The 23,695-nt window shown below is 47.4% G+C and overlaps 1 protein-coding gene across 5 annotated transcripts; it reads right to left on the bottom strand.

The window, feature by feature from the left end:
- Nucleotides 1-6,303: 6,303 nt before the first annotated feature.
- Nucleotides 6,304-23,495, bottom strand: NRN1 (neuritin 1). Of its 5 annotated transcripts, XR_002465754.2 has the most exons (6): nucleotides 22,801-23,170; nucleotides 18,574-18,718; nucleotides 15,093-15,826; nucleotides 9,952-10,071; nucleotides 8,713-8,763; nucleotides 6,304-8,377 (listed from the first exon to the last, which is right to left on the bottom strand). XR_002465754.2 is itself a non-coding variant. In XM_031503946.2 (4 exons), exons 2-4 carry the CDS (start codon nucleotides 22,853-22,855, stop codon nucleotides 15,595-15,597), a joined length of 432 nt encoding a protein of 143 aa, XP_031359806.1. In that variant the 5' UTR covers nucleotides 22,856-22,924; nucleotides 23,412-23,495; the 3' UTR covers nucleotides 14,481-15,594. The 5 variants fall into 5 exon arrangements, 4 of the variants coding, with proteins under 4 accessions (XP_031359806.1, XP_031359805.1, XP_021390396.1 ...); XM_031503946.2 differs by lacking the exons at nucleotides 6,304-8,377; nucleotides 8,713-8,763; nucleotides 9,952-10,071 and adding an exon at nucleotides 23,412-23,495 and having other exon boundaries at nucleotides 14,481-15,826; nucleotides 22,801-22,924; XM_031503945.2 differs by lacking the exons at nucleotides 6,304-8,377; nucleotides 8,713-8,763; nucleotides 9,952-10,071 and adding an exon at nucleotides 23,184-23,405 and having other exon boundaries at nucleotides 14,481-15,826; nucleotides 22,801-22,924.
- Nucleotides 23,496-23,695: the final 200 nt, after the last annotated feature.

Here is a 23,695-nt window from a genome sequence, read left to right as displayed (position 1 = left end):
GCAGCACAAACACATGTGGACATTAGCTGTATAGGAACATGGATTTTGCCATGGAGGATCCCTGCATAGGTCAGAAAATAGTCCAGTTGTGAATCAACTCTCAGAAACTGGTCCAGCCATAAAAATGGACACTCATGTCTCCAAAAATGCAAGACTGGCAAAAAATTAATCTTAACTACCATGAGGTTTCCTGTATCCTTTTACAAGCAGAACAAAGCACAAAGGGAATAACCCCTGAAAAACGCTGGTGATTTTGTACTGTTCACCCAGCTCTGGTGCACTGAAGGGTAGGAGACCTTCTCCAGCCCACAGAACCCATGGCTTTTGACCATATGCACAAAGGATCTCACCTCTGCAACACTGCAGCCCTCACAGGAATACAACAGGCTTCTCTGGCCTATCTCCATGGGGAAAAAATGAGAAACAAACACCAGGCAATGCTGCCAGATGTCTATAAATGTACAAGGATAAAGAGTGTGCCTTATTTAGGGGGAAAGGGCATGGAAGCCTGGCTCTTGTAGATCTTCTTGGGGAGCCAAGTCACATGCACACACGCTTGATAAAGAGCTGCTTCTTTTCTCTTCCCAGAAATGCCATTTTCCTCTGGGTGCTTATCAATTACTGGACATACAAGAGATTTGATCCAAGACAATTTACTTCTCATACATGAGTGAATATCTAACTGATGAGAGCCCAGGTAACTTGGCAAGCTTCCTCCTCCTACATCTGAGGGATGGCTGCTATCCATGAGTGCTCCTGCCACAAATATGGATGCCACCGAAACAGCCTTCTGCTGTGAGAAACACCTGTGGGAGACAATATATGGGAGAATGAAATAATGTTTTCCCCAATGTATTCTGCAAGAACAGTGAAAACAGGATATCCCATAGAAATGCTGGTTGGTTTTCTTTGGTTTCTTTCCTTTGTTCTTACTGATCAAGTGAAGAAAACAACCCCATTTCTCTTTCCCAAAACCCCCAAGGTAAAATTCATTTCAGATCTCCTTCACGAAATGACTGGATAGAAGATTCTCCCTTGGGTCACTCAGCATATTCATTACACTGCTCTCACTCCTCTAAGATAATGAATCATGTATCCCAGAACTTGTCCACACTTGCAAGTTATCACTGATTAAGGCAAGGTGCAAATATAAAGTGTCATTGCTGTTTCATAAGAGCAGCTCAAGGGTTGAGTTAAGCAGGAATAATGCACTGATTTCTCAACAACAGCTTCCTCACAGGGTGTTAATCAGGAAGAGGTGAATGGAAACAACTCAGCCCTGAGATATGACGTAGCTGAATCAGCCACACTTGCTCAAACCTCTCTCAGAGGGCTCTGGCTGCCCTTTCCAACAGCAGGAGAGTGTTTTGAGAAGTGCTGCTGAAGATCCTATGGATGATTTCAGTTCATGCTGTGCATGTTGAAGTCTGTACTATGGTTTGCAATAGGGAAGCAGCATTAAACCATTAGTACTAGTTGGATTATCTACTTATGGTTAAGAATACTAGCTGGTGTGTGCACCTGTTGAGCAGCCAAGTAAATGAAAAGTCATTTTAGAAAATGTTCCAGATGCAAATAAAAGCCTAGAGCTAGAAGAGACTTTTCCACAGGTCATGGTATTGCTGCTCAGCCAAGCTGTCAGACAACAAAGCTAAGAAGGAACATTTAGTGGGTTGCAAATGCTCTCTTCTCATCTTTCAGTTTTGCAAATTTTATTGAGTGATGCTGTCCTTATTCTGTGTTTATCCCTTCTCCATAGAAGTACTTGACAAGTTATCTGGGGACATCTATCATTGCATAACCTCATACTCGACAGACAAAGCTGTTCACCTCTTTTTGCCCCTTTTATGCAGCCAAGGGCTCCAGGCATTTCTCAGGCATCCTTCAGCAATGTGCTTCTGCAGAAATAAAAAGCCACAAAACTCAGAATTTGGCTTTCCTCTACACTTTTTATTCTCTTAGCCTAACCCAAAGCACTTTAAAATACATAATTGCTATCATCTTAGGGAAAGTTGTGAGGTAATTAGGTCTCTGGTCTCTAATTTATAAGCAGAAGTGGAAAAACACCCTACCCTTGACAGGATTAAAGTACCTGTGGGTACTATTCATGCTTTCAGATCATCTCCAGCCACTTTGTTCCTTTTAGGCCACTGCAGGTATGTACAGAGATGATTAGAGAGACTTCCTGGTTGATGCTCAGAGGAAAGCAAAGTGCTTCCAGAAGGCAGTGCCAAGCTGGGTTCCAGGAACATGGAGGCTTGTTCTACCCAGACCTGTGTCAGCTGGACGTGGGTCTGGGATTGCTGCTGTGCCAGCTCCTGCCCCACTCACCAGGGACTCTATTCCCACGTGCTGTGGGGTGGAATCCAGCACAGGAGCTGCTGCCAGGGGACAGCTGGCCAAAGGTAAGTGTGTGAGTGTCATTCCCATCCTGCAGCTCACAAGATTCCCCACTGCATCTGTCAACTGGGCTCAGCCTGTCCTGGGGATCTGAACATGCAAAAGTGGACACAGAAATGGGGCTTCAGAGGCAGGTTGGCAGAACAGTTTTGGCATGTGAAGTGACAAGTGCAGGGGGAATACAAACTTCCTGAGCAATAATTCACTATTTTGTGACTATATATTATGCCACATGTGAAATTTACTTGAAGACTTGCATTATCTAACATTTCTCCATCAGCTGATCTCAGGGGAGATTCAGGATGGGCCTCTCCACCTGCTGAGGAGCTGTGTCAGAACTGGCCTGGAGATACAAGTGCATAAGTATTACCTAAGCCTGTGAACAAGAACTAGCTTCAGACAATACCAGTGCATACAACCAAGCCTCCCTTTGAGAGAGGACAGGTATAGGTGATGGGATACAGCATAAAAGACACTAAAAATGGCCTATATTCACAAAACTCTTCTACACAACCAGTAATTTTTGTTTTCTTTCAAAAATTACTTTCCTATCAATCCAACTCTGAGGCAGTTAACATATGGAACTCAAAGATACAGTTAACCTATGTCTGTACACCAGGTTAAGAACAAAATATTTCATTATCATATTGAAATCCCTAATTCATGCTGGGCTTAAACTTGAAGCAGCCATAGTTCCAGTTATAATAACCCTAGGAACCGAGAGGATCTGAAACTTCTGAAAATCAAGTCTAGAATTTCCACCAGTGCCACAAACTCAAGGAAACTTTCTGATGGTTTCATTTGTATTTGGAGTTTCACTGACCTAGCAAATAATACATGAAATATATTCTGTCTATTCCTCAGACAGGTTCTACATTACCAAGTGCAATACTCCCAGCTGCAGTTAGTGTATTCTTTTGCTCTAAACTCATTTTCCAGAGCTATATTTCTCAAAAATATGAATCTTGAAACTCCACTTTTATGATCATAAAAGATTTGGTTTCTGCTATCCTCTTTAAGAAGTGCATCCAGAGACTAAGTCCATTTGAGGAATACGCCAGAGAAAAAAAAGCTAAAATGACTTGCCAAAGCTACTGCCTGACCTTTAAATACATATTTAAAGATCTGTCTCAGGGCTCCACAGCCCTCAAGGAAGTTCTTTCCTCAGTGCCAAATGCAGAGTTCATGCAGCCCCAGCTCCTCCAAACAGAGTGCTAATGTTACATGTTAGAACCAGGTTCTGTTTACACAAAAAATGTGGGGCAAACATCTGCACGTCACCAAGCATCTTTCCTGTACACTGAATAAAAATATCCAGGTTAAACCTCTACTTCTTGACTGTGTTTCCTCCTACACCTTTATCCGCTGAGGCAGTTTATGTAAGTAACCTGAGATAAAAAATTTTACTTGTCATGGTGTAAAAATACTGAAGTTCCACTGCCTTATAATCTGATTCTTTTGCTGGGTGTCCATCAGCTCTTCAGGATGTGATGCCAAGAGACACTATCCGTGTTAGAGGGTTTGACATCTGAAGGTCTCATGAATGGTTGGTGAGGGGAATATGGTTCATAAAGCAGCAGGGGAAAGTTGTGCTGCAGAAAAGCCCTAGAAGAGAAGAGCAACCAGTAGAAGACACAGTGGATCTGACTAAGAGGACTTAATTAGCAGCCTCTGTGCAGATGTCCAACACAGCTTCATGTCTTGGAATTTCTCTCACCCTAATCCCAAAGCAACATACACTGACTTTCCTGTGCCAGAGCAACCTCATGTGTTTGTTAGCAAGCCTATGCACTACTAAATATTCAGAAAAGCTTGTCAGCAAAGATTTTCATTAATTTAGTAGTGGTAGTGATTGAGAACCAAATAATATTGGTTATTTAACCAAAAGATCACGTTCTGAAGATATCAAATATTTAGAAAGAACAAATATTTCCTGACGACGTTCATTTATCACATTGGGATTTTAGAAAGCTGTGAAAAAGGCTTGGAGAGACCCACAAGAGACTATGGTGTCCATGTGTGATCCATGTAATTTCTGATGATGGACCTCATCAGGAAATACTTGTTACCAGCAAGGTTTTGTTCAGATATATTTGTTTTAAGGTCTGTAGGTCCTCCTTTAGGATCCATGTGTGATCCATGTAATTTCTGATGATGGACCTCATCAGGAAATACTTGTTACCAGCAAGGTTTTGTTCAGATATATTTGTTTTAAGGTCTGTAGGTCCTCCTTTAGGTGACTCATCTTATTGTTAAGGTTGAGTTCTCCAGACACCCCAGCACAAATTGCCTTTTAGTGTTGTTCTAGGCATTTTTTCCTAGAGAGCACCTCTCCAGACCACTTGGTCTTTGCTCCAAAGGAGCTGAAACATTAAAGTTTATTTCAATACCTGTGCAAGCAGCAGTTTGCCTAACACATGTCTGCTGTCATGGTACCTCACTGCTGACTGGATGCCCAGCTCAGGCCCCACTGCTCTGACATGATCTGCAGAGTACACACATTTGCACCAAGTGGTGAGTTTGGTCACTCAGTCAAAGGGCTGGTTTCTGAAGATTAGTTAAACTCAAAAAGGTCAGTGCTTATTACCTCATGGACACTCAAACCCAAAAGCAGCCTTGGTTGTGTCATAGGATGTAAAATCTTGCAGCAACACACACTTCTAGCGGCAGAGAGATAGCAGTTGTCTGGGAGGCTCAGTTCCCTTCAGGTTAAATTAAATTTATGTTGGTTTAATTTAAGACAGTTGGGAAGAGTTTTCAAGCTGAAATAATAAAAGTCACTCCTAAAGTGAAATAATGGATGGCAATAATATTGACATGTGGAAATAATAATAAAGACATACTTCCCACTAAAAGTTTGTTTGTTTGTTTGTTTTTAATGAAATAGACTCAAAAGAAGTTTCTATGTGGACCATAACTCAGAGGCCAATGAGTCTTAGGTATCTTTGAGAAGAGGGAACACTATCCTCAAACTGTCTGCTGGGATGCAGCAGGAACACTGAAGCCCATATTATTTTTTTCTTTGTACTTTAACACAGAGAAAGTTGAAGCGGGTTCACAGACATAAAGCACATGCTTTATTCACTGATTTTGTAGCTGGTGGCATACACCAAGTTCAAGGCTAATAGGAAAATTACAGACAGGATGCAACTGGGAGTCCTTAGGTGGCCATCCTCTCCTGGTATCTCCTCCAGTGCAGCAGGAGATCACTGTCCTATCAACAACCACCTCACAGTAAAATTATGCTCTTTAGTAAAGCCTGCTCAAGTTGCCTTCCAGTGATCTCTGTCTGATAGCAACACTGGCACTGGCTGGATTACACTTGATTAAGTACAAATGTTGCACGCTAATTGGCTGATATGCCTTGTATGCATTTTTAATCAGGTATTACTTATCCTATATTAAAATTACTACTATATACTCTTTATATGTAATATGTACTCATGGATCTAGAAGGCACCAAGTGGAAAGAGTGTGGAAACTTGAGTGCTGAATGATATGAATTATAACTTGACAGCAACATGATGAAAAGGTAGGGGAGAAGAGAACAGGAGGATGGCTGAGGTATAGGAAGCCTTTTCCCAGGGAATATGGCAAAAAAAGTTCACCCCTGGAAGACTGTGAGGAAAAGAGCACTGGTGAAAGGGTCAGAAGAAAGGGGCTGCCACAGCAGCCCTGGAGTAACTTTAAGTGAAAGGCTATAAGCACAAAAGCCCCCTAAAAATTAGAAAACTTTTAGGAGTAGGCCAGTATAAACAATTGCACTGTGTAATATTTGGATAACCAGACTCCCTCTAAGCCTCATAAAAATTACACAGAAGTAGTCAGTGGGATTTTGAGCATATCCTGCACTCCAGGAACACACAAATTTCCAAACTATCCCATTCATCTGGCACACAGAAATTGATGGGAAAGTCTGAGCTTTTATTTCCAAGTTTCATTGTTTGTATGATCTACCATAGGCAGGGAAGATTAAAGAATAAGTGAATGCCTAAATATAGAAAGAACAAAGAAGAGCTCAATAGATAAATGTGAGTAATTGCATCAGGTGCAAAAACACAATTAGTGACATTGTAATTACTGAAATTAAATATCAATTTATGCGAGGATGCACTGTAACACTTTTGACAGCCTCAAACATTGTATGATAGCAAATATAAGTGGGATGACAGCTCCCTAATTTTAAAGTAGAATCATAGAACCATTAAAGCTCACTTAAAGAATTTTATTCCATAAGATACAAGGACAGGAAAGGTTTCAGTGCAAAGAGGATAAGTGATAATAAATGCCCAGTAAAACCATGCATACATCTGCAGCTATTGAGACACACAGCAGCTTTTCTAAAATACAAATGTAGTACATGAAGTAACAAATCCTGCAGCAGCACCATGGAAAACTTTGGTCTGAAGGAGAGAGTGGGAAGAAGATCATTCCCATTGGGATAGGACACACCTCGCTTTAGATGCTTCAGGCATACAGGTTGCATGCTAATTGTGTCTGTGTCTTCCTCTAGTCCACAGGGAGGAACGAGTGTCACCAGAGACAATCCTTACCATAGAGAATCCCTTCAGCATGCCAGGCGGTGAGATGAATCCAGGTCATTTCCTTCGCTTACCAATTTTCATCAGAGAACTTTCCATCTCCTGGAGGATAATTTCTTCAGCATGTCTCTCCAAGGCTGGCCCTTTAAGTGTGTGAGGGCTCTGCAGCCACCAGGCAGCAATTTTTTCCTTCAAAACAGCTTCACGTTCCTCTCCCACCTCCCCTCTTTCCTCCTGGTGTTTAGGTCCTCTTTGCTAGCAGGATGGCTTTTTTTTTTCACCCCGTTGCTAGGCTGGTAGCCTAGTTTCCCAAGAAAAGGAAGCTTATGAGATCACACTGTCTGTGCAAGTGCCAGTCGGTCCCTCCTAAATAATTTTTGAGCCTGTGAACTAAGTTGGATCAAACTTGACAGGGGATAGAAGTCTCAAAGGTTTGAGCTGCCTACAAGTGCTGTGGAAGTAGGCAGGCAGAGGAGAAAAAATGATGGGAGTGCATCCACTGCAGAAATATAACTGTATTATTAGACACCAGAGAGTCCACATCGAAGACAGTCATTACCACTGAACTCCATGGGAGATACGATTTCACAGATTCAGCAGCTCACAAGATGACTTGATTAATATGAGCATGAGCAAAATGTTCTTCTCCCCTTCTTCTAGAGCACAAGGCTTCACTTGCAGAGCAGCAGGGGAGAGCACAGAAATGACAGGTTGGTAAGAGTGAATTTAGAGCTAATTGCTGCACCTTCTCAAGCCAGTCCTCGTGTGGAACTCGACTTCCCTGTGACTCTGGTGCCCCCGGTTGCATGATCTGGTTCACACAAAGGTTGAAATTACACAGATTAGAGCAGAGCAAGTCCTAAATTGCCATGGGCTCTGCTGAGGAGGGTGAAGCTGCCTTAAAATGGGCCATCATTTCTAAGGACAGCTCCATGATGAAGCATCCAGCTCGTCCGGATCTGTCCTCCTGGCGCTGGTCTGTGCTGCAGCTGCTAGCGGCGATTCATTTGCCACGGGTGTGAGCTGGAACATAGGCTGAGGACCAGCAAAAGCTGTGCCTGGTGCGTAGGCTGCCTCTCGTTTGTTCCTGCTGTGGCTTTTCCTAGAAGTCAGGCACCCCAGGACTGCCTGACTACTGAGCCTGAGCAAAACACTCGCAGTCCCTTGTTAACACTTGCTAGGGAGAAAAACCAAGCTATTTGCACAGATAGGATTCAAAAAGAAGTGGAAATCACTCATTTTGCAAAAAAAAACCCCAAAAAAACAAAAAAAAACAAACTATGAAATAACCGTAGCTGACATTAAAATAAAGATTGGGGAGTTGTGCAACTTTTTGTGTTCAGCAAAATATTGATGTTTTCTTCTTCTCCTAAGACTTCTAAGTATTGATGTGCCAGATATCTGATTTAGGTGGAGAGAGTGCAAATCACCAACACCTAAAAAAATGGAGAGAAAGTGGTTAAATATACTTCTGATGCACAGCAAAACAGAGGGCTTATGAGCGATGAGTGACATGACTGAAAATGGACAGGGATTTTTCAAGAAGGACAGGTATTGCAACTTGCCCTCGGCAGTCTAGCCGAGGGCACAGGCTGAAATTCACAGCCTGAAATGCCTGCAGAGCAGCACCTGCATGAGGCTGGGCTGCTACCATCTTCTTTAAGATGAGGCTTCTTCAGAGAGGGACATGAACCACAACTCTCCTGCACCCAGGGTTGAATGTTTTCTGTTACATAATGGAATCTGTGAAACAACAGGGGAGCATCTTTACCTCTTATTTGTTGTTGTCATTTCAATCAGGGCATTTTCCTTCTGATGAAAGCTAAAAGATAAAATATTTTTTTTTAATTAATAAAGCCTCTCTCCTCATGCATCATTTTTCACAAATGTCAAAGATTTGAAAGTGCTACTCCCATTTAATGGACATTAGGAGTAAGGGTGAAGGAAATCAAGTGAAATGTCTGCAACAGAAAAAAACAAGTATTGCATCATGGTTCTAGTAAAAGAGACAAGGGCACCTATTAAGCCTCAATAAACAGCAAAGCTTAGGACAATTTTCTGACATATTGGATCCTTCAATGAGGCATTGCGAAACTAATGTGACCAATGTTCCATGCTAACAAAATATGTTCTGGATTTTTCATCTGACAACCTAATTTAAGGATTTCTTAGAATATGGGAAACAAAATGAGGCAGTGCCTTAACAAGAATCATTGCTTTGCAAAAGGCAGCTTGTGCCAGAGGGCTGGAAAATTGAAAGTGCCCCAGGGGAGCACAGGAATGGATAAGACCTCTTACACTACCCAGTCAAAATAAAATGCATTAAAAGAAGCATAAGTACCAAACTGACCATTTACTGCAAAATTTCTTGTACTTAAGTTACTACTATTGCCAGAAGTACTGCTATTAGAAGTCCTAACGAAGAGAGACTGTACTAGACACATGGTTTGACTCTTGAAAAGGTGCATTTGGCAGAATTAGACCATGCACATAGTTGTATCTGAAGGAAACTTACTGACGGTGACTGCAGCAAAACAAGTGATTTAAGGTGGAATAAATCTGATTAAAACAACTCCTATGACTAGCAGTGATTTTTTCTTTCTTATGATTACTAATATTTTTTGGTTGGTTACTTGGTTTTTACTTTGGTTGACTGAGATTCTGAGGTTTTTGTTCACTGCCTTGGGGAGCATCAGTTTGAACATGCAGTAGTTTCCAAAGTGTTAAAGAAATTTGTGGTATTAAAGTGGTATTAAAGGATGCACTGCCCATCCACTCTTAAGGCTGCTTCCTGGCAAAAAAAAAGGTGCCCTGCAGATTTGATCATTGATGCTTGAGAGACTAGTAAGTTTTTCACAGACCTTAATAAACTGATATCATGGACAAGAAATGTGGAGGTGCAAAGCACAATGCACACACAAAGCTCTTTGTATTTTGGTGGCATGAACCTGGAGTTCATATTGGGATAACATTCCCATCTGAGGTAAAACAGAGCATCCAAAATCCTTACCTAGGCAGAATCCACATTGACTTCAGGGGATACTTTTTCCCAGAGAATGGCTGTGTAAAGATCAGGACTAGTTGTTTGTCCCCTGCAGCAATATTGTTTCTCTGAAGAGACTTCCAGCACCTGTGATCAGGGATTTATTACTACTGGTGAATACCAGCAATCAGGTGTTGGTCAGTCTCACCTTGACCCTCAGGAGGCTGTTTTCATCTTTTCTTCATATCAGCTTTGGAGATAAGCAAACAAAGAAACAAAATAAAACAAACAATACAACCTAAAAAGCTAAGGCACAAGCTGCAGGCTGAATTTCTGAGAATTTGATCCACTTAAATCTATTTATTCAGTACCTCCTGAAAGGCAAAGTCTGTGCCAGCACAGTCTGCCCATTTGTTAGCGAACCCATAGTTCAGGAGCAGGGTCCTTTAAGAAAAATCTTCAAACACAGACCCACCATGAGGATTTGAGGAGAAAGGAACAGCCAGTAACTCACCAGTAATAATTCTGTTGTCACTCTCCCACATCATCTCCAGTTTCTCTTCTCACTGGTGGAACTGGGCAGCAGAAGGTGTTTAGCCCAAAAGAAAATGAAAGCCCTTTCCTGTTCCTATCATTGCAATGGGGCCTGAGTTAAAACTGTCCCTCAAGGGAGGTTCCAACCAGCTGGAAGCACATTTGCCAATAGTGCAATTGATCTTCAGCTGCCTTTAGCCTAAAGAAACTCTTTCAGACATCTAAAATCGCATCTGATTTCATAACAGACTCCTCTGCAATCCCCACCACATTGCCTGCTCTCAACCCTGCCCAAAAAAACCCAAAACCTAAACCAAAAAAAGCCCACCCAAACCCACTCATGATGAAGAATGAAGTGGCTCAGAAGAATAAGTTAATTTGGCACCTCCTTCTGCAAGTCCTGCCAGCCAACTCCTGCAACAGCCTTGCTCTGCAGCACCATGTAAGCAGGATCTGCAGCTAAGGCAGGGGAGAGGGAAGAGGTGGAGGAGGTGGGGGGGAAGGCACAGAGGCTGCTCACATAGGAAGCCAGGGCTATTCCTGCTGCCCACCCTGGAGACACCACCTCTACATCAGGCGGGAGTATCAGAGGGAGAATCTGGCTTTCTGGATTTAACAAGCTCACTTTTCCTTTAATTGGGGCCCTCAGGCACTACTGTATTCCACCTAATGGCACTAATCATTAATGAATCTCCTTGGTGAATAGAAAGCCTGAACTGTTCTCTCTCTCCTTAGGTTTTCAGCCCTTCACAGAACTTAGTGGGCAGGACAGCAACTGCATAGATTTTAAAAGAACCATCGAGACAAAAAGTGATGGAAGAGTCACTGATCCATTCATCCCTAGACTGTGCAGAGGAGCCAAGAACCACCAGTAACTGGCTGCTTCACCTGAGATGTAGATACAGGCACCAAAGAGTCCTGTCAGAAACGGATACTGCACCTTACTTTCATACCATGCCTCCCTGCCCCCTCCATAAGCACCAACCAGTTTTTTCTCACTACCACTCATATTTTTCCTCAGTTTTGTGCGTCCTGGCTCAAGCTTTTGCTCCCAGCACAGGCCCACTCCATCTCCCTGTTAAAGCTTTTGAACAGATGGGAAAAGGTTTGTTGGTTGCTTTTCTTTTCTTTTTTTTTTTTTTTTCCTTAAAGCAAAAAATAATCGACCGCCAGCACCTCAGCCCAGTGCTGGCAGGGTCTCGCCGTGTCGGAGGGCAGCCCGAGCCGGGCCAAGGTGCAGCTCTCCCTGCAGGGCTCAGCCAGGCTGCTAAAAGGGGGAGGGAGGCAGGCAGCGGGAGAGCAGCCGCAGGCCAAGCGCGGGTGCATCCAGCGCTGCCGGGGAAGAAGGAGCCAGCGCTCTGCAGCCCTCCGGGGACTGCGGGGCTGCGGTTGCTCAGTCGGAGCTGGGAATAGGAATTAGGGCAGGCAGAGCCGCAATGGCTGCAACTCTTCCCGATTATCCAGCCAGCTAGAAATGCACTGGCTTGTCTTTTGTTTCAGCTGCGGTTTTTTTCCCTGTTGATCTGCATTTATGTTTTGTTTTGTTGGGGTTTTTTCCCCCTCTATGCGCGCGTGTGTACACATTTTCTTCTAAGCAGGAGATAATTTTACTGTGGTCACTGTCAAGGTTTAAATGCTCTTCTGTTGCGTTTTTCCCTTCTCTAGTTCACCAGCTCACGGGAGTTAGGAAGGGATGTTAGAGGCTTGAACCTCTTCCAGCTCTTCCTACAGCAGCCGCTGCCTGGGGCAGTGGGACCAGCCTGGCAAGAGACAGCTCAGTCTTTCCCGCAGCCTTTACAAACCCTACAGGTGCAAGGCGGCAGGAGGCAAGTCCAGTACACTCAGTCCTTTTCTGGGACTTGGCGGAGGGCTCATGTTTCCTTGCCCACACAACATGGCAAGGCAGAGCAGCCATCTATCCCTGTGGTCGAGAAAATGAAATACATAAAATCGACCATTGCACTCAGGCTTCAGAAATGGACCTTGAAAGGAGCAGGAAAGGGGACAACCAATGCCTTGCGTACTGGGGGACTCTTATGAAATGAAGAGGGGGGAGGGAAAGAGGAGTTTGTTGGTTGCTCGTGTTCCCCGAAAAAAAACCACGAAGCTGCCGGCGGGAAGAGCCTCGCCTGCCAGTTTGTCCAGGGGAGCTAAGCCGGCGGGACCGGGCTTTGCTGCCATCCCTGCCGCCTGTGAGGGAAGTCCCGGGGTGCAATGCAGGTTAGTGCATCCCGGCTAGCTCGGCAGGCCCGGCGGCCGGCCTGTGTCCCGGGGATGAGCGCCTGAACAGCAGAGTCCAGGAGGAGACAGAAGGGAGGAAAGGGGCCCGGGAACGACCACCGGGCACCCTCCCCATCCGCTCCGCTGTTTTTCACTCGTTTGCCACCGTTTATTATTCTCCTCAACGGAGGGTTAATTGGGGGATGTGCTAATTACGGAGAGATCATTCATTAGTAATTGAACTTCACACGAAGATAACTCGAGTCCGCTAATGAGCTGGAACTCGCCCCCTTTTTAGGGCGTTTCAGCTTTCTTCTGTGGGGTGAGGGAAAGCTGGTAGGCTCCCTTCCATCGTCCTCCGACGGCTGGGCACGGTCCAGCAGCCGGGAAGGCGGGGGCGGCGGCAGGAGCACACCCGAAACCGAGCCGGGGGACGGCGGCAGCGGGCGGGACCGGCTCCCGGGCGCCCCGGGGCGGAGCGGCGGGGGTCCCCGGCGCCCAGCCGGCGCAGACAGCAAGCTGCGGAGCCCCTGGCACCCCAACAAAGGCTTCCTCTCCCCTCTCTACTCGGCATTTCGTGCTACAGGAAACTATAACAGCAGCGCCTGACCTCATGAATACAGAGATGTGCACAGAAAAATCAATTTAGACCTAGATCCTCTGTGGGGAGGGAAAATAACCCAAACCATTTAAACAAAGCTCTCTCTCCAGGGTTTTCCTTTTTCTTTGGTGGTGGTGGGGATTGAATCTAGAGGGAGGCCAAAGTAAAACGAAATTCAAGCAGACGTGTGTCTGCCGAAGCGAGGCTGAGCTCTGCAAAGCCCCCCCAACACAAGCGTAATGTATTTTATGATTAAAAAATCAACATTGCTTCCAGTGGTAAAGGCGCCTGGCTCCAGTTCCTGAGCACATTCGTTGCTGGGATTCAATCCGTTTGGGAAATGCAGATTGGCTTGCGACCCACTGTTTGATTTATGAACTGTTACATTTGCTATTGCTTACACATTGCATTGCGGACCTTGGGAAGGAGGGAGCAGGGAGAGGGGGCGAAGGAGAGACTCTGCCACCCTACACATTGGCAAAGGAGAGCTATCGCACAGGCAACGGCTCTCCAGCGGAATAAATCATCTCGCACCAATTCGTGGTCCCTACCTCCCCATCACCCACTCACCCACCCACCCACCCCCGATCGCCAGCTGGGCTCTCCTCTTATAAGTAAAAAGGACGTGTTCACTATTTGATGTGTATTTCTTTATAAAGGCATCAGGCGTCTATAAATAGCCGAGGTTAGAGCAGCTTCTGCTGCGAAATCAATACCCCGTCCCCCCTTCCCCTTGCTCCTTCGGCTGAGCTGCCTTATTAATTATGAAAGGGCTCCTCTGCGCCCCGGCTCCGGCTCCGCAGCCTCCTCCTTAATGGTGGTTGCTGCCTTCCCTCCGCCGGGCCTCGGCACCGCTCCGCGCCCGCGGGAGAGCCGCGCCGCCCGCCCCCGCCGCTGCGCGGGGCTCCCTGCGCCAGCCCCGGGCGGCCGGGAAAACGGGGGTGCTGCGGTTCGCGGCTTCGGGAGGAGGTGGAGGAGGGTGGGAGGATTTGCAGCAGATTTTTAAGGAGCAAAAGAAAGGGGAAGAAAAAAAAAGAGAGAGAGAGAAAGGCTTCGACTAAGCGATTCAGGCAACCTGTCCTTGTTTGAACTGAAATTGCCACGTTCGTCAAGGGATGGGTTCAAGATTTAGACTTCCTTGCCTTAAAAGACCTGTCCTTTCCAAGATACTCTAGACATATTTTATAAAAAGGACGACACCCTCATTTCAAACAATATTTTTTATTTTATACTTCTGTCTATACTTTGTAGCAAATCTTTTTTTGTTATTTTTTGCTGAATTGACTTTATAATAAACTTTTGTTTAAATTACATTTTTCTTCTCTTTTAAAATCAAGGCTCTTTTTTTCTTTCAAAATCATTTTGCTGTTGCTTTTTTTTTTTTTTTTTTTTTCCTTTAGGTTTACATTTAAGCCCCCTTTTTGTGATCTCTACGGTTGGATATTCAGGTATTTTATTGTTATGTGTAACATCTAAAACAAAGAGGAGGAAAAAATTAAAGGCAGTGAATTCGGAAAGATGCCTTCGAACAGCAAGTAAAGGTAAACTCTCAGAGATGTTAGCAACATTCCTTCCTTCCTCCGGACATTTAGATACGTCTTTCTTTCTCTTGCTCCTTCCTTCCTTAGCTGCTCGTTTCCCTCTCTTTCTCTCCCTCTCTCGCTCTCTTTTCCCCTTGAGGAAAAATGTTCTTTTTTATTTATTTTTAATTTTTTTTTTTTCCAGTGGAATGGCCAAAAAAACACAAGCGACTGTGGAGGAAAGATGAGAGATTGTGAATTATTCACCATATGCTTCACACGTGGACATCTACCTTGGATTTCTCGCCAGTGCCTTTTCCTGTCTGCGGTTTTTGTTCTCGCCTCTCACACTGCCACATTTTTAGTGGAGCCCGTGGCTCGCCGGGAGGTACCCGGCCGGTTACAGCCTTTGCAGTAGGTGGCCCAGAGCCGTTCCTGAGATTGCGTTTGCACAACGAGGGCTCAAGTTAGTTTCTTTATATTTTTCTCTATTTTTGATTCGAAGCGATAGTAAAGCTGAGGTCCGATTTGGGCTGCGCGCCGCTGCCTGTTTGGTAATATTTGGCAAATAAAACACAAAAAAAGAAAAAAAAAGGGAAAAAAAAAAAAAAAAAAAAAAAAAAGGAGAACGCTTCCACAGTCCTACATGGGTGTTTCACCATCATCAGCCACCACCACCACCATCATCATCATCATCAACCACAGAAAAGCACAACGTCCCCAAAGCAACGGATGGACACTTCCTCTATAGATCCAGCACATGGAGAGGGTGTGGGTGTGAGTGTGCTCGCCCCCCTAGAAAGGCAGCCAGGTCACTAGGGCGGCCCACAGAGCCGCCAGGAGCAGGGGCAAGGCCGGCGGGAGGAGGGACGGTGCCGCGCCGCTGCCGCCTCCGCACAGTTCAAATAAGCTGCCTTGGAAATCGAGGTTTTTGGATTCCCGTCTCAATTTCTCCCAGAGGTCTGTCGCTCCTTCCTGGCAATCGGTGAGCGCTGTGAGGGTGCAGGCGTGGAAATCATCCCAGTACCTGCAGGAAGGGAGAGCAGCCGGCGTCAAAACAGGCACGCACCCACCTTCCCGGGGGGGCCCGCCCCTCGGGCCCGCCGCCCCCTCCTCTCGCCGGCGGAGCCAGCCGGGCATGCCTAAAAGGGAGGCTGGGCCGGCGGGGAGGAGCCGCTGGATGAGGGTTCGGGGGTCCCCCCCATCCCCAACCCCGCCTTCGGCACCAGCCCTGTCAGGGTGCTGTAAAAATTGCTCTGGTGGGTCCCTGGCGGAGGGGTCTTTGCCCGAGGGGGAGGGGACATGCCCCCCTCGGCTGCCAGGAGCTAGCCCAAGAACCCGCGGGCTCGTCCTGAGGGTTTCTCGTCACCAGTGGGAGCGGGCAAATGGGGGTGGGAAAGACACCATTTCGGGTGCGGCGTGTAGAAGCCCTCGGGAGGGATTCCCCGGGACGGGAAAAGGTCCTTAGTGCAGGAAAAAGTCAAGGAGAAAGAGTAGGAGGAGCAGGAAAGGTAGGAGAAGGAAGAAAGAGCATCTTCCGCTTCTCGGTGCCTCGCACCGACCCGCACCAGGGCAGCGGGAGCGACCCCCTGATCCGTGGCCAGGGGTCTATAGGCAGGGAAGAGATTCGCTTTCCTAGGATAATTTCCAGCTATTCGCACAATTTATTTTTTTTTTCCCCCCAATTCCTTTCTTCAAAGGGACAGGACCGGCGTTTATCGCCGGGGCAGGTACCCGTCGTCCCATGGACCGCATAGGGAGGGTACTGGAGGATCTTTCCTCTCCATGTCTGAGTTATCGAAAATCACATCGAAGCTGCCCTCTGCCTTCGATTTCCCCCGTGCCTCAAGGCAGACGTCTGCGAAACTGGGTCTCGATTTTCTTTATTTTCATTTTTTTCCAAAGTATTCCTACTGCCTCTAATTTATGAGCACTCTAAGCTGGCTGTAGACTCCCAATGTTTGCTACATTTGTAATAAATAATGAGATACTGAGAAGCCAGAGTTTGAGAGTGTGCCTCTCCTGCAGTATTTCTGCTGTAATTGCATCTCCCAAAGGAAAATTAAATCTTTCACCATCTTCTTTCAATACACATCCCGGCACAGGGCGAAGGCAATCGGATGGTGGGAGGTGGTCGGGGAAAGGGTCTTTCTTGGAAAAGAATTATTTTTAGAGATCAGATAACATCTGGTCTGGCACTCAAGGACACAAGATACCATATCAGGACGCTGCTGCCTCTGGGTATTTATTTCTGTTGCAGGACACAAAGTAAACCACAGTCCAGAATGTACAGAGAGGTGCCAGCCTTCTTAGGTGTTTGACTCAGAAAGCTCTAGGTAGGGAGAGAGGAGTGTTACAGGGTCCCTTCACACTCCTTTCCCCTTTCCTTTCCTTTCCTTTCCTTTCCTTTCCTTTCCTTTCCTTTCCTTTCCTTTCCTTTCCTTTCCTTTCCTTTCCTTTCCTTTCCTTTCCTTTCCTTTCCTTTCCTTTCCTTTCCTTTCCTTTCCTTTCCTTTCCTTTCCTTTCCTTTCCTTTCCTTTCCTTTCCTTTCCTTTTCTCCTCTCACCTTCTCATTCCACGTATTTTGTTTCCTGATTTTCGCGGAACAAAATAAAAACCCCAAACTATTCCAAACTTATTTATGTCTAAAGATACTGTCTCGTTTCTAAATATTTTTTTTCTTCTTTTTTTGGTCGTATTTTTTTAATGGGGGGATTTTGCAACGAAAAATGGGGAAAACACCCTGTGCTGCAACCGCCTTTTTTTTTTTTTTTTTTTTTTTTTTTTTGGTGTGTGGTTTGGGTTTGGGGTTTTTGTTTTGTTGTTTTGTGGCGGCTTTTCCGTTTTTCCTCCCAGACATATTAAAAATGCTCGTGGTTTTGTCCCTGTACAGGACACAATTTTGTACAGCGAGCTCTTTTCTCCTCTTAATATTTTTGTTGCTGTTGGTATTACTACTATTATTATTATTATTGCTATTATTATAATTATTATTCCCTATTATTGCTGTCCTTTTCTTCTTGTCCCCTCTGTGCCAGGTGCAGGGCGAAACTGGGGGCAAATGGGTTTTCCCGGGACCATGGAGGCGGCAGAAGAGAGCTGGCGCTGGGACGGCCACCTCTCTGCCACTGTGCGATTCATATCGTGACAGGGCTTTTCCCTTTTTAATTACGTTTTGTTTTCCGAGGAGCTGCCTTCCCAGCTCCGGCTGTGCCCGGCCGGGGTGGGCAGCCTCACATCGGCCTCGGGGGAAGCCCGGAACCGCCGGTGAGCGTGTGGGACACAGGCAGCAATAAGGAAAGGGATAACAATCCCCGTGCAGCTAATGTCAGCACCCCAGTGCAGATCGGGGGAAGGGAAAGAATACGAAAGAGGAGCTAAGTAAGGCAAAGAAAAAAAGATAAAGGGAAAAAAAAAAACAAACAACAAACCAGAAAAAAAAAACAACCCAGAAAAAAAACCCAAACAAAACAAAAAAACCCCAAACAACAACAACAAAAAAAAACCACCTCAGATTCACGGAGGAAAAAAAAAAAAAAATTAAAAACGTTGTAAAAATTCCTTCCAGACTTCGCTGTTCCCCAAGCCCGGCCTGTCACCGTGGCAGTAAGCTTGGAGGGACCCTGGAGCGGAGAATCCAAGCCCAAAGCGTAACCCCCGCGTTACTTGTGTTCCTTCCCTCCTTCCCGCCACCATTCAGCCTCGCCCCCGTTGCCCACCCCAGGTGACCCCCATTCTCCCCCCGCGGCCCCGAAGAAGAGAGGAAAGACCTACGCGCAGATCGTTTGGAGATTTCTCTTGTCGTCCAGGTCCTGCGGGTAGTTGGCCATGTTATCGCCCAGCCGCAGCAAACAATCCGAGAAGCCCCTAAAGACCGCATCGCACCGCCCCGCCGCTCTCACCGCCTGCACCAGGTACGCTGCGGGGGCAGGGGCACAGGTCAGCACCGCCGGCCCCCGCCCCCAGCCCTCCGCCCGCCGCCCCCGACTCGCCTCTTCCCTTCTCCTCCCCCCGCCCGCCCCCAGACCTTGCTAAAAGCGCGACCTGGGGCAGGAGAGGGGCGGTGGGACCGAGCCAGGCTCGCCATCGGCCACTCGAGGAGGTGAGACAGGGGCTTTTCACCCTTTCCTTTTTTAGTAGCGGAGGGTTCAGTGTCTGTGAATTAGCGACGTTGCTTTCATTAATTTTTTCCCCCTTTTTTTTTTTTTGTTTTTTGGTGTTGTTTTTTTTTTTTTTTTTTTGTTTAAGGGAAGAGGAGGAGGGGAGGTGAAGATGCGCTGCCTGCTTCTCCCCGGACTTGATCCTTTGTTAGAAAATTCCTCCTCGAAGCAGCAGGAGCGTTTCTCCGTACAAACGCAGGCGCACGCACACGCACACGCTCCCTATTGCCCAGGTCTCTGGGCAAACACCGTGCAAGGCGCAGCGGGAAAAAAAATTAAATTAAAAATAATAATAATTTAAAAAGCACTAGAAAGAGCTGCGATAGAGACACTCAATGAAGGGACCGCTAAATCCCGCAGAGAGCTGCGAGGGTGCCGACCCGGCCGTGCCTGTGCTCGGGGCGGCAGGGGGGGACCGGGCCGGGGTGAGCCCCACTCCCCCAGACCCGCTGCCCAGGCATCCTTCGGGATGGCTGTAACCAAGGGCAGCTCGGTTCGGTACAACAGCAACCGACACAAGAACAACCGCCTGCAAACGCGGGAAGAAAACGAGTTACGGGTTCCTCCTGCGTGCCCCGAGAGGGCACGGGACGGGACGCGGGACCGCGGCAGGGCCGGTGCCGCCGCACGGCATCCCGCAGATGCCCGCAGCCGCCCGGCGGGCGGAGGTACCCGGCACGGCGAGGGGCTGGCTCCCGGCCGCTCTCCTGCCCGTGACGGGAGCTGGGGACGCCGCCGTGCTCCTAGGCCTGGGGGATGTCGCTGCGGCCAGCGGGGGCGGGAAGGGGCTTCCCCCGTCCCTTGAGGAGGAGCCCCTTGCCGCCCACACCATCGGGCGTCGGGTGGGGACACCTCCCGCGCCGTGTCCCCAGGGAACGGCTGTGACGGGGTGTGTGTGCGTTTCTTGCCGGGTACAAGCTAAATGGCTGACTCCAAAAGAGACTGTTTCAACCCAAATCTTCCTCTTGCCGTTTGATTCATCGCTAACATGACTTGGTGGCCACTCCCCTCTACGCACACACACAGACACACACACACCAGCACCAGCCACCACATCAAACCCTCAGCAGGCTCCAGACATTGGCTACGATAGGAAAAAAAAAAACAAAACAAAAAAAAAAACCAAAAACGCCAGGCAAACAAATAGAGAAGAGCCGAAGACCATCCCGAGGGTAAAACGATGTCCTATAAAACCCGCACCATCTCTCTCCAGCAGCTACAGGGGAGGGGGTGTTGCCACGAATTTCTGCAAAAATCTGTCGGGCTGTGCTGAAAATCGGGGTTCGAAGAAGAGCCCTGCCCCAGGCTGGGGCCGGAGGATGGGGGGGTGGCGAGGGTCACGTTCGGGACCAATGGTGAGACAAGCATCCCTCACCCCTGAGGAGCAGCCTGTCCCTGTCTGCGGAGGCAGCCGCACGGGGTAGCCCCAAACCCCGCCAATAGAATTTAAAAATATATATATATAAAGGAAGGGGGGGGGGGGGAGGGAAAAAAAGCAAAAGCGGATAGACTGAAAACTGCTCCTGTCTGGTTCGAAGACAACGGGATTTTTCATGAACTAGGTCGCTTGTGCCTTGCAGTTGCCACGACCTTCCACACCCCGCACCCCCATTCAAAGATAGCAGTGTGCAGCAATGTGCAATGCAGCAGGACCGCAGGAGCCCTCTGTGACGGACCGGGCCCCCTCCCGAAATCTATTCCCCGTTCTCTCAGTCCTGCGACTGGTCTATCCCTCCTGTCCCTTCCGCGGAGACTTAGCCCACCCCACCCCCCACCCCGTTCATCTCCCAAAATGTCAGGGATTTCGGACAGCTCCATCTCCTATGCCTAAATCCTAAATAAATAAATAAATAAATCCCCCCTCCCCCCCCCCCCCTTTTTTTTTTTTAAGTCCCGGTGCATAGACATTTTGGGAACAAGCCGAGCATCCATTTCACACGAGTCTTTACCAGGGATGGGGCAAAGCCAGTGGCTCTTCACAACACCCACACCGACAACCAGAAGCTGAATCCGGGGGTGGGGAGGTGTGGAGGAGGTGGGGGGAAGGTTACCCTAAATACCGAAGCAGAAGCAGAGAGGAGAAAAGCCCTCCACGAGCTTCAAAGCTGTCCCCTTTCAGGGCACTGCAAAGCCACCGCACCGCCACCATCCCCACGGTGTGCAGCAGTATTTGGGGGTAACTTTCCAAATGACTGCTCATGCTCATGCCAGCCAGGGAACGGCATCTCCCAGCGACTCTAGCTGCCTTTTGAAATTTGAAATAAAATCCATCCTCGCCTGAATCAAATAAACACAACAGAAAGAAAATCTTCCTCCTCCAAATGAATGAACGAACACACAAACAAAAATTGCAAGGATTGAAATTAAGGATAATATCCAAATAAAGCATTCCTCCTTCTTTCTGTGACAGTACAAAAACTGGCCTTATGAAGAGTTTAGCCTTATTTTAAATTGAATGGTAATACGAATGTAGGGGTTTGCATCATTTAACCACATTTCCCAGAGGTCAACATTTCATTACACTATTTCTTCCCCCGCCTGCCTTTATCAGATGAGGAAATGTTCAAGGCTTTTTGCCTCTCTTTCTAATTTTCCCCTCATTTTTAAAATCTTCTTTTTCCCCCTCTTCTTTCTTTGGTACCCATAAAATGTTGCAGAGGTTTTCTGGAGAGGAGTGTGACCGAGCAAAAGGATCTCTAAATAGCAATGCCGAGCTTTTTTTTTTTTTTTTTTTTTAATTGTATCAGAATTCCTTTGCAGGAAAATATTTTCAAAGGGCTCTTCACACCCGACACTCTAGATAATAAAAAACATGCTTTCATCCCACTTTTTTTTTTTTTTTAACCCAGTTTTGGATCGTGCTCCAGAATCTACATATCCAATAGACAATCTTTAAAATTTGCCTATATAGGACCAAAGTGCTCATTAAGTTGGAGATTGTTTAATGTCTGTAACTAAAAAATAATTTCAGGAAAGAAACGTATAAAATGAACCCTAGAGCAAATCAACACAAACAACCGGCGAAATCCCCAAGATACTGAACAAAACCGGCAACAAGCACACAAAATACACACCAGCATGGAAAGAAAGCTGTTCTATTTTAAGTAACAGCATATATAGTATTTTTTTGGACCTGCTCGATTTTTGACAGGTCTTCTCCAAGCACAAAATTAACGATTGGGCGGTGGGACTCCGCGATTTTTTAAAGTAATTTTTATTTGTTTAATCGGTGCATTTGAGTTGATTATTTCCTTTAATTTAGTGATGGATTTTCTTCGGCTTTGAGATGCTCTACAAATGGGAAAACGTTCTGGTTCCCAAAGGGAGACCTTTGTTGTTCCCCTGATTTTCTGCAAAAAAACTTTCCAGCTATATCTCTCTCAAGACATTTTGTGCCCGTTCTTATTTCTCTGTCCCTCGGGGAGAGAAGGAAAATGTCTTAGCACTGGAGTCACCAAACTGTAAGTGAAAGGGAATGAAGGGAACATCCGAAAACCAGATACAAACGCAACTGTTCGTGGGGACCGAGAGAAAAGGAGGGAAAAGAAGGAAGAAGAGGCGGAGGGAAAATAAAAAAACGAAGTATGAGTGAGCATGCACCGCTTTAGAAAAACGAAAACCAAAAGTGGTTTACGAGAAATCAGAAACCGGCTCCCTTTCCTGCGGACTCCCCTGCCTTGACAGCGTGCCGGAACGCGAAGCTGCCGCCGCGAAGGGAACGCGGGGAGCGGGGAGCGGGGTCCCGCCGCCCCGCACCGGGTTATCCCGACGTGCCGCTCCTGCATGCATCAGCCGGGCTGGGGTGCGCACAACTTGACACGGAATTTGGCAGTCCACTTACCTATCTGTACAGCAAGGATCAGAGAAATATAACTGCCGTTCAACTTAAGTCCCATCCTACATTTAGTAAAACCATTTGCGGCTGCAGATCTTTAAATAGTTACTTTGGAGAACGTGGGGGAAAGCTGAAAAATAGACATTGCCAACAAGTTCCGAGCAGCGGAGGACTTTGCAGACAAGGGGGGGAGACAAGAGGAGAAGGAGAGGAAGAGGGAGGCAGCGGGAGAGGGCGAGGAAGGCTGGCTGGGAATGGTTCGCTCCATTAGGAGGGGGCGGAGGAAGTACAGCCTCACGCCCACCACCGGCCCTGACGTGGGGGGATGACACCGACCGGGTTTTTTCCCCCCTTTTTTTTTTTTTTTTTTTTTTTAAATAAATGTGCACCTTGGAAGAGGAGCGCCATTTATAGGCATCACAGGCTGGATTTACCCGCTCTCCCCGTGTCCCCCCGCCCCATAAATCGCCGAGAAACTCCCCCCCCCCTCCTGCCCCGCGTGGTGGCGATGGGGGCGGCAGCCGGGACCGTCCCCCCGAGGCGGGAGCGCTGCGGGGGCGGGAGGGGACACACAGACACAGACACGCAGACACACAGACACACACACAGACACGCACACGGAGGAGCCGCCCCGGGGGTGGGGACAGCACGGCAGAACCCCCCCGCCCCCGGGGCCGCCCCGTCGGGGCCGGCCGGCCCGGCCCCCGCGCTGCGCAGCGTGCAGGGGGACAGGGACGTGCGGGGGTCCCCTCCCCCTGCCCGTCCCTCCCCCACCATGACGTCACCCTCGGGCTGAGGGTGGGGGGAGCGGGGAGGGAGGGGGGCTGGTCTCTCCCGGCCTTTTTGCTGGTGTTCAGTCCCGGCGGCAGCAGCCCGCAGGTGACACCGCAAAGGGTGGCGC

Source organism: Lonchura striata, chromosome 1 (genome assembly GCF_046129695.1).
Source record: "Lonchura striata isolate bLonStr1 chromosome 1, bLonStr1.mat, whole genome shotgun sequence".
Lineage (NCBI taxonomy): Eukaryota > Metazoa > Chordata > Aves > Passeriformes > Estrildidae > Lonchura > Lonchura striata.
This window is presented reverse-complemented; position numbering and strand designations above follow the sequence as displayed.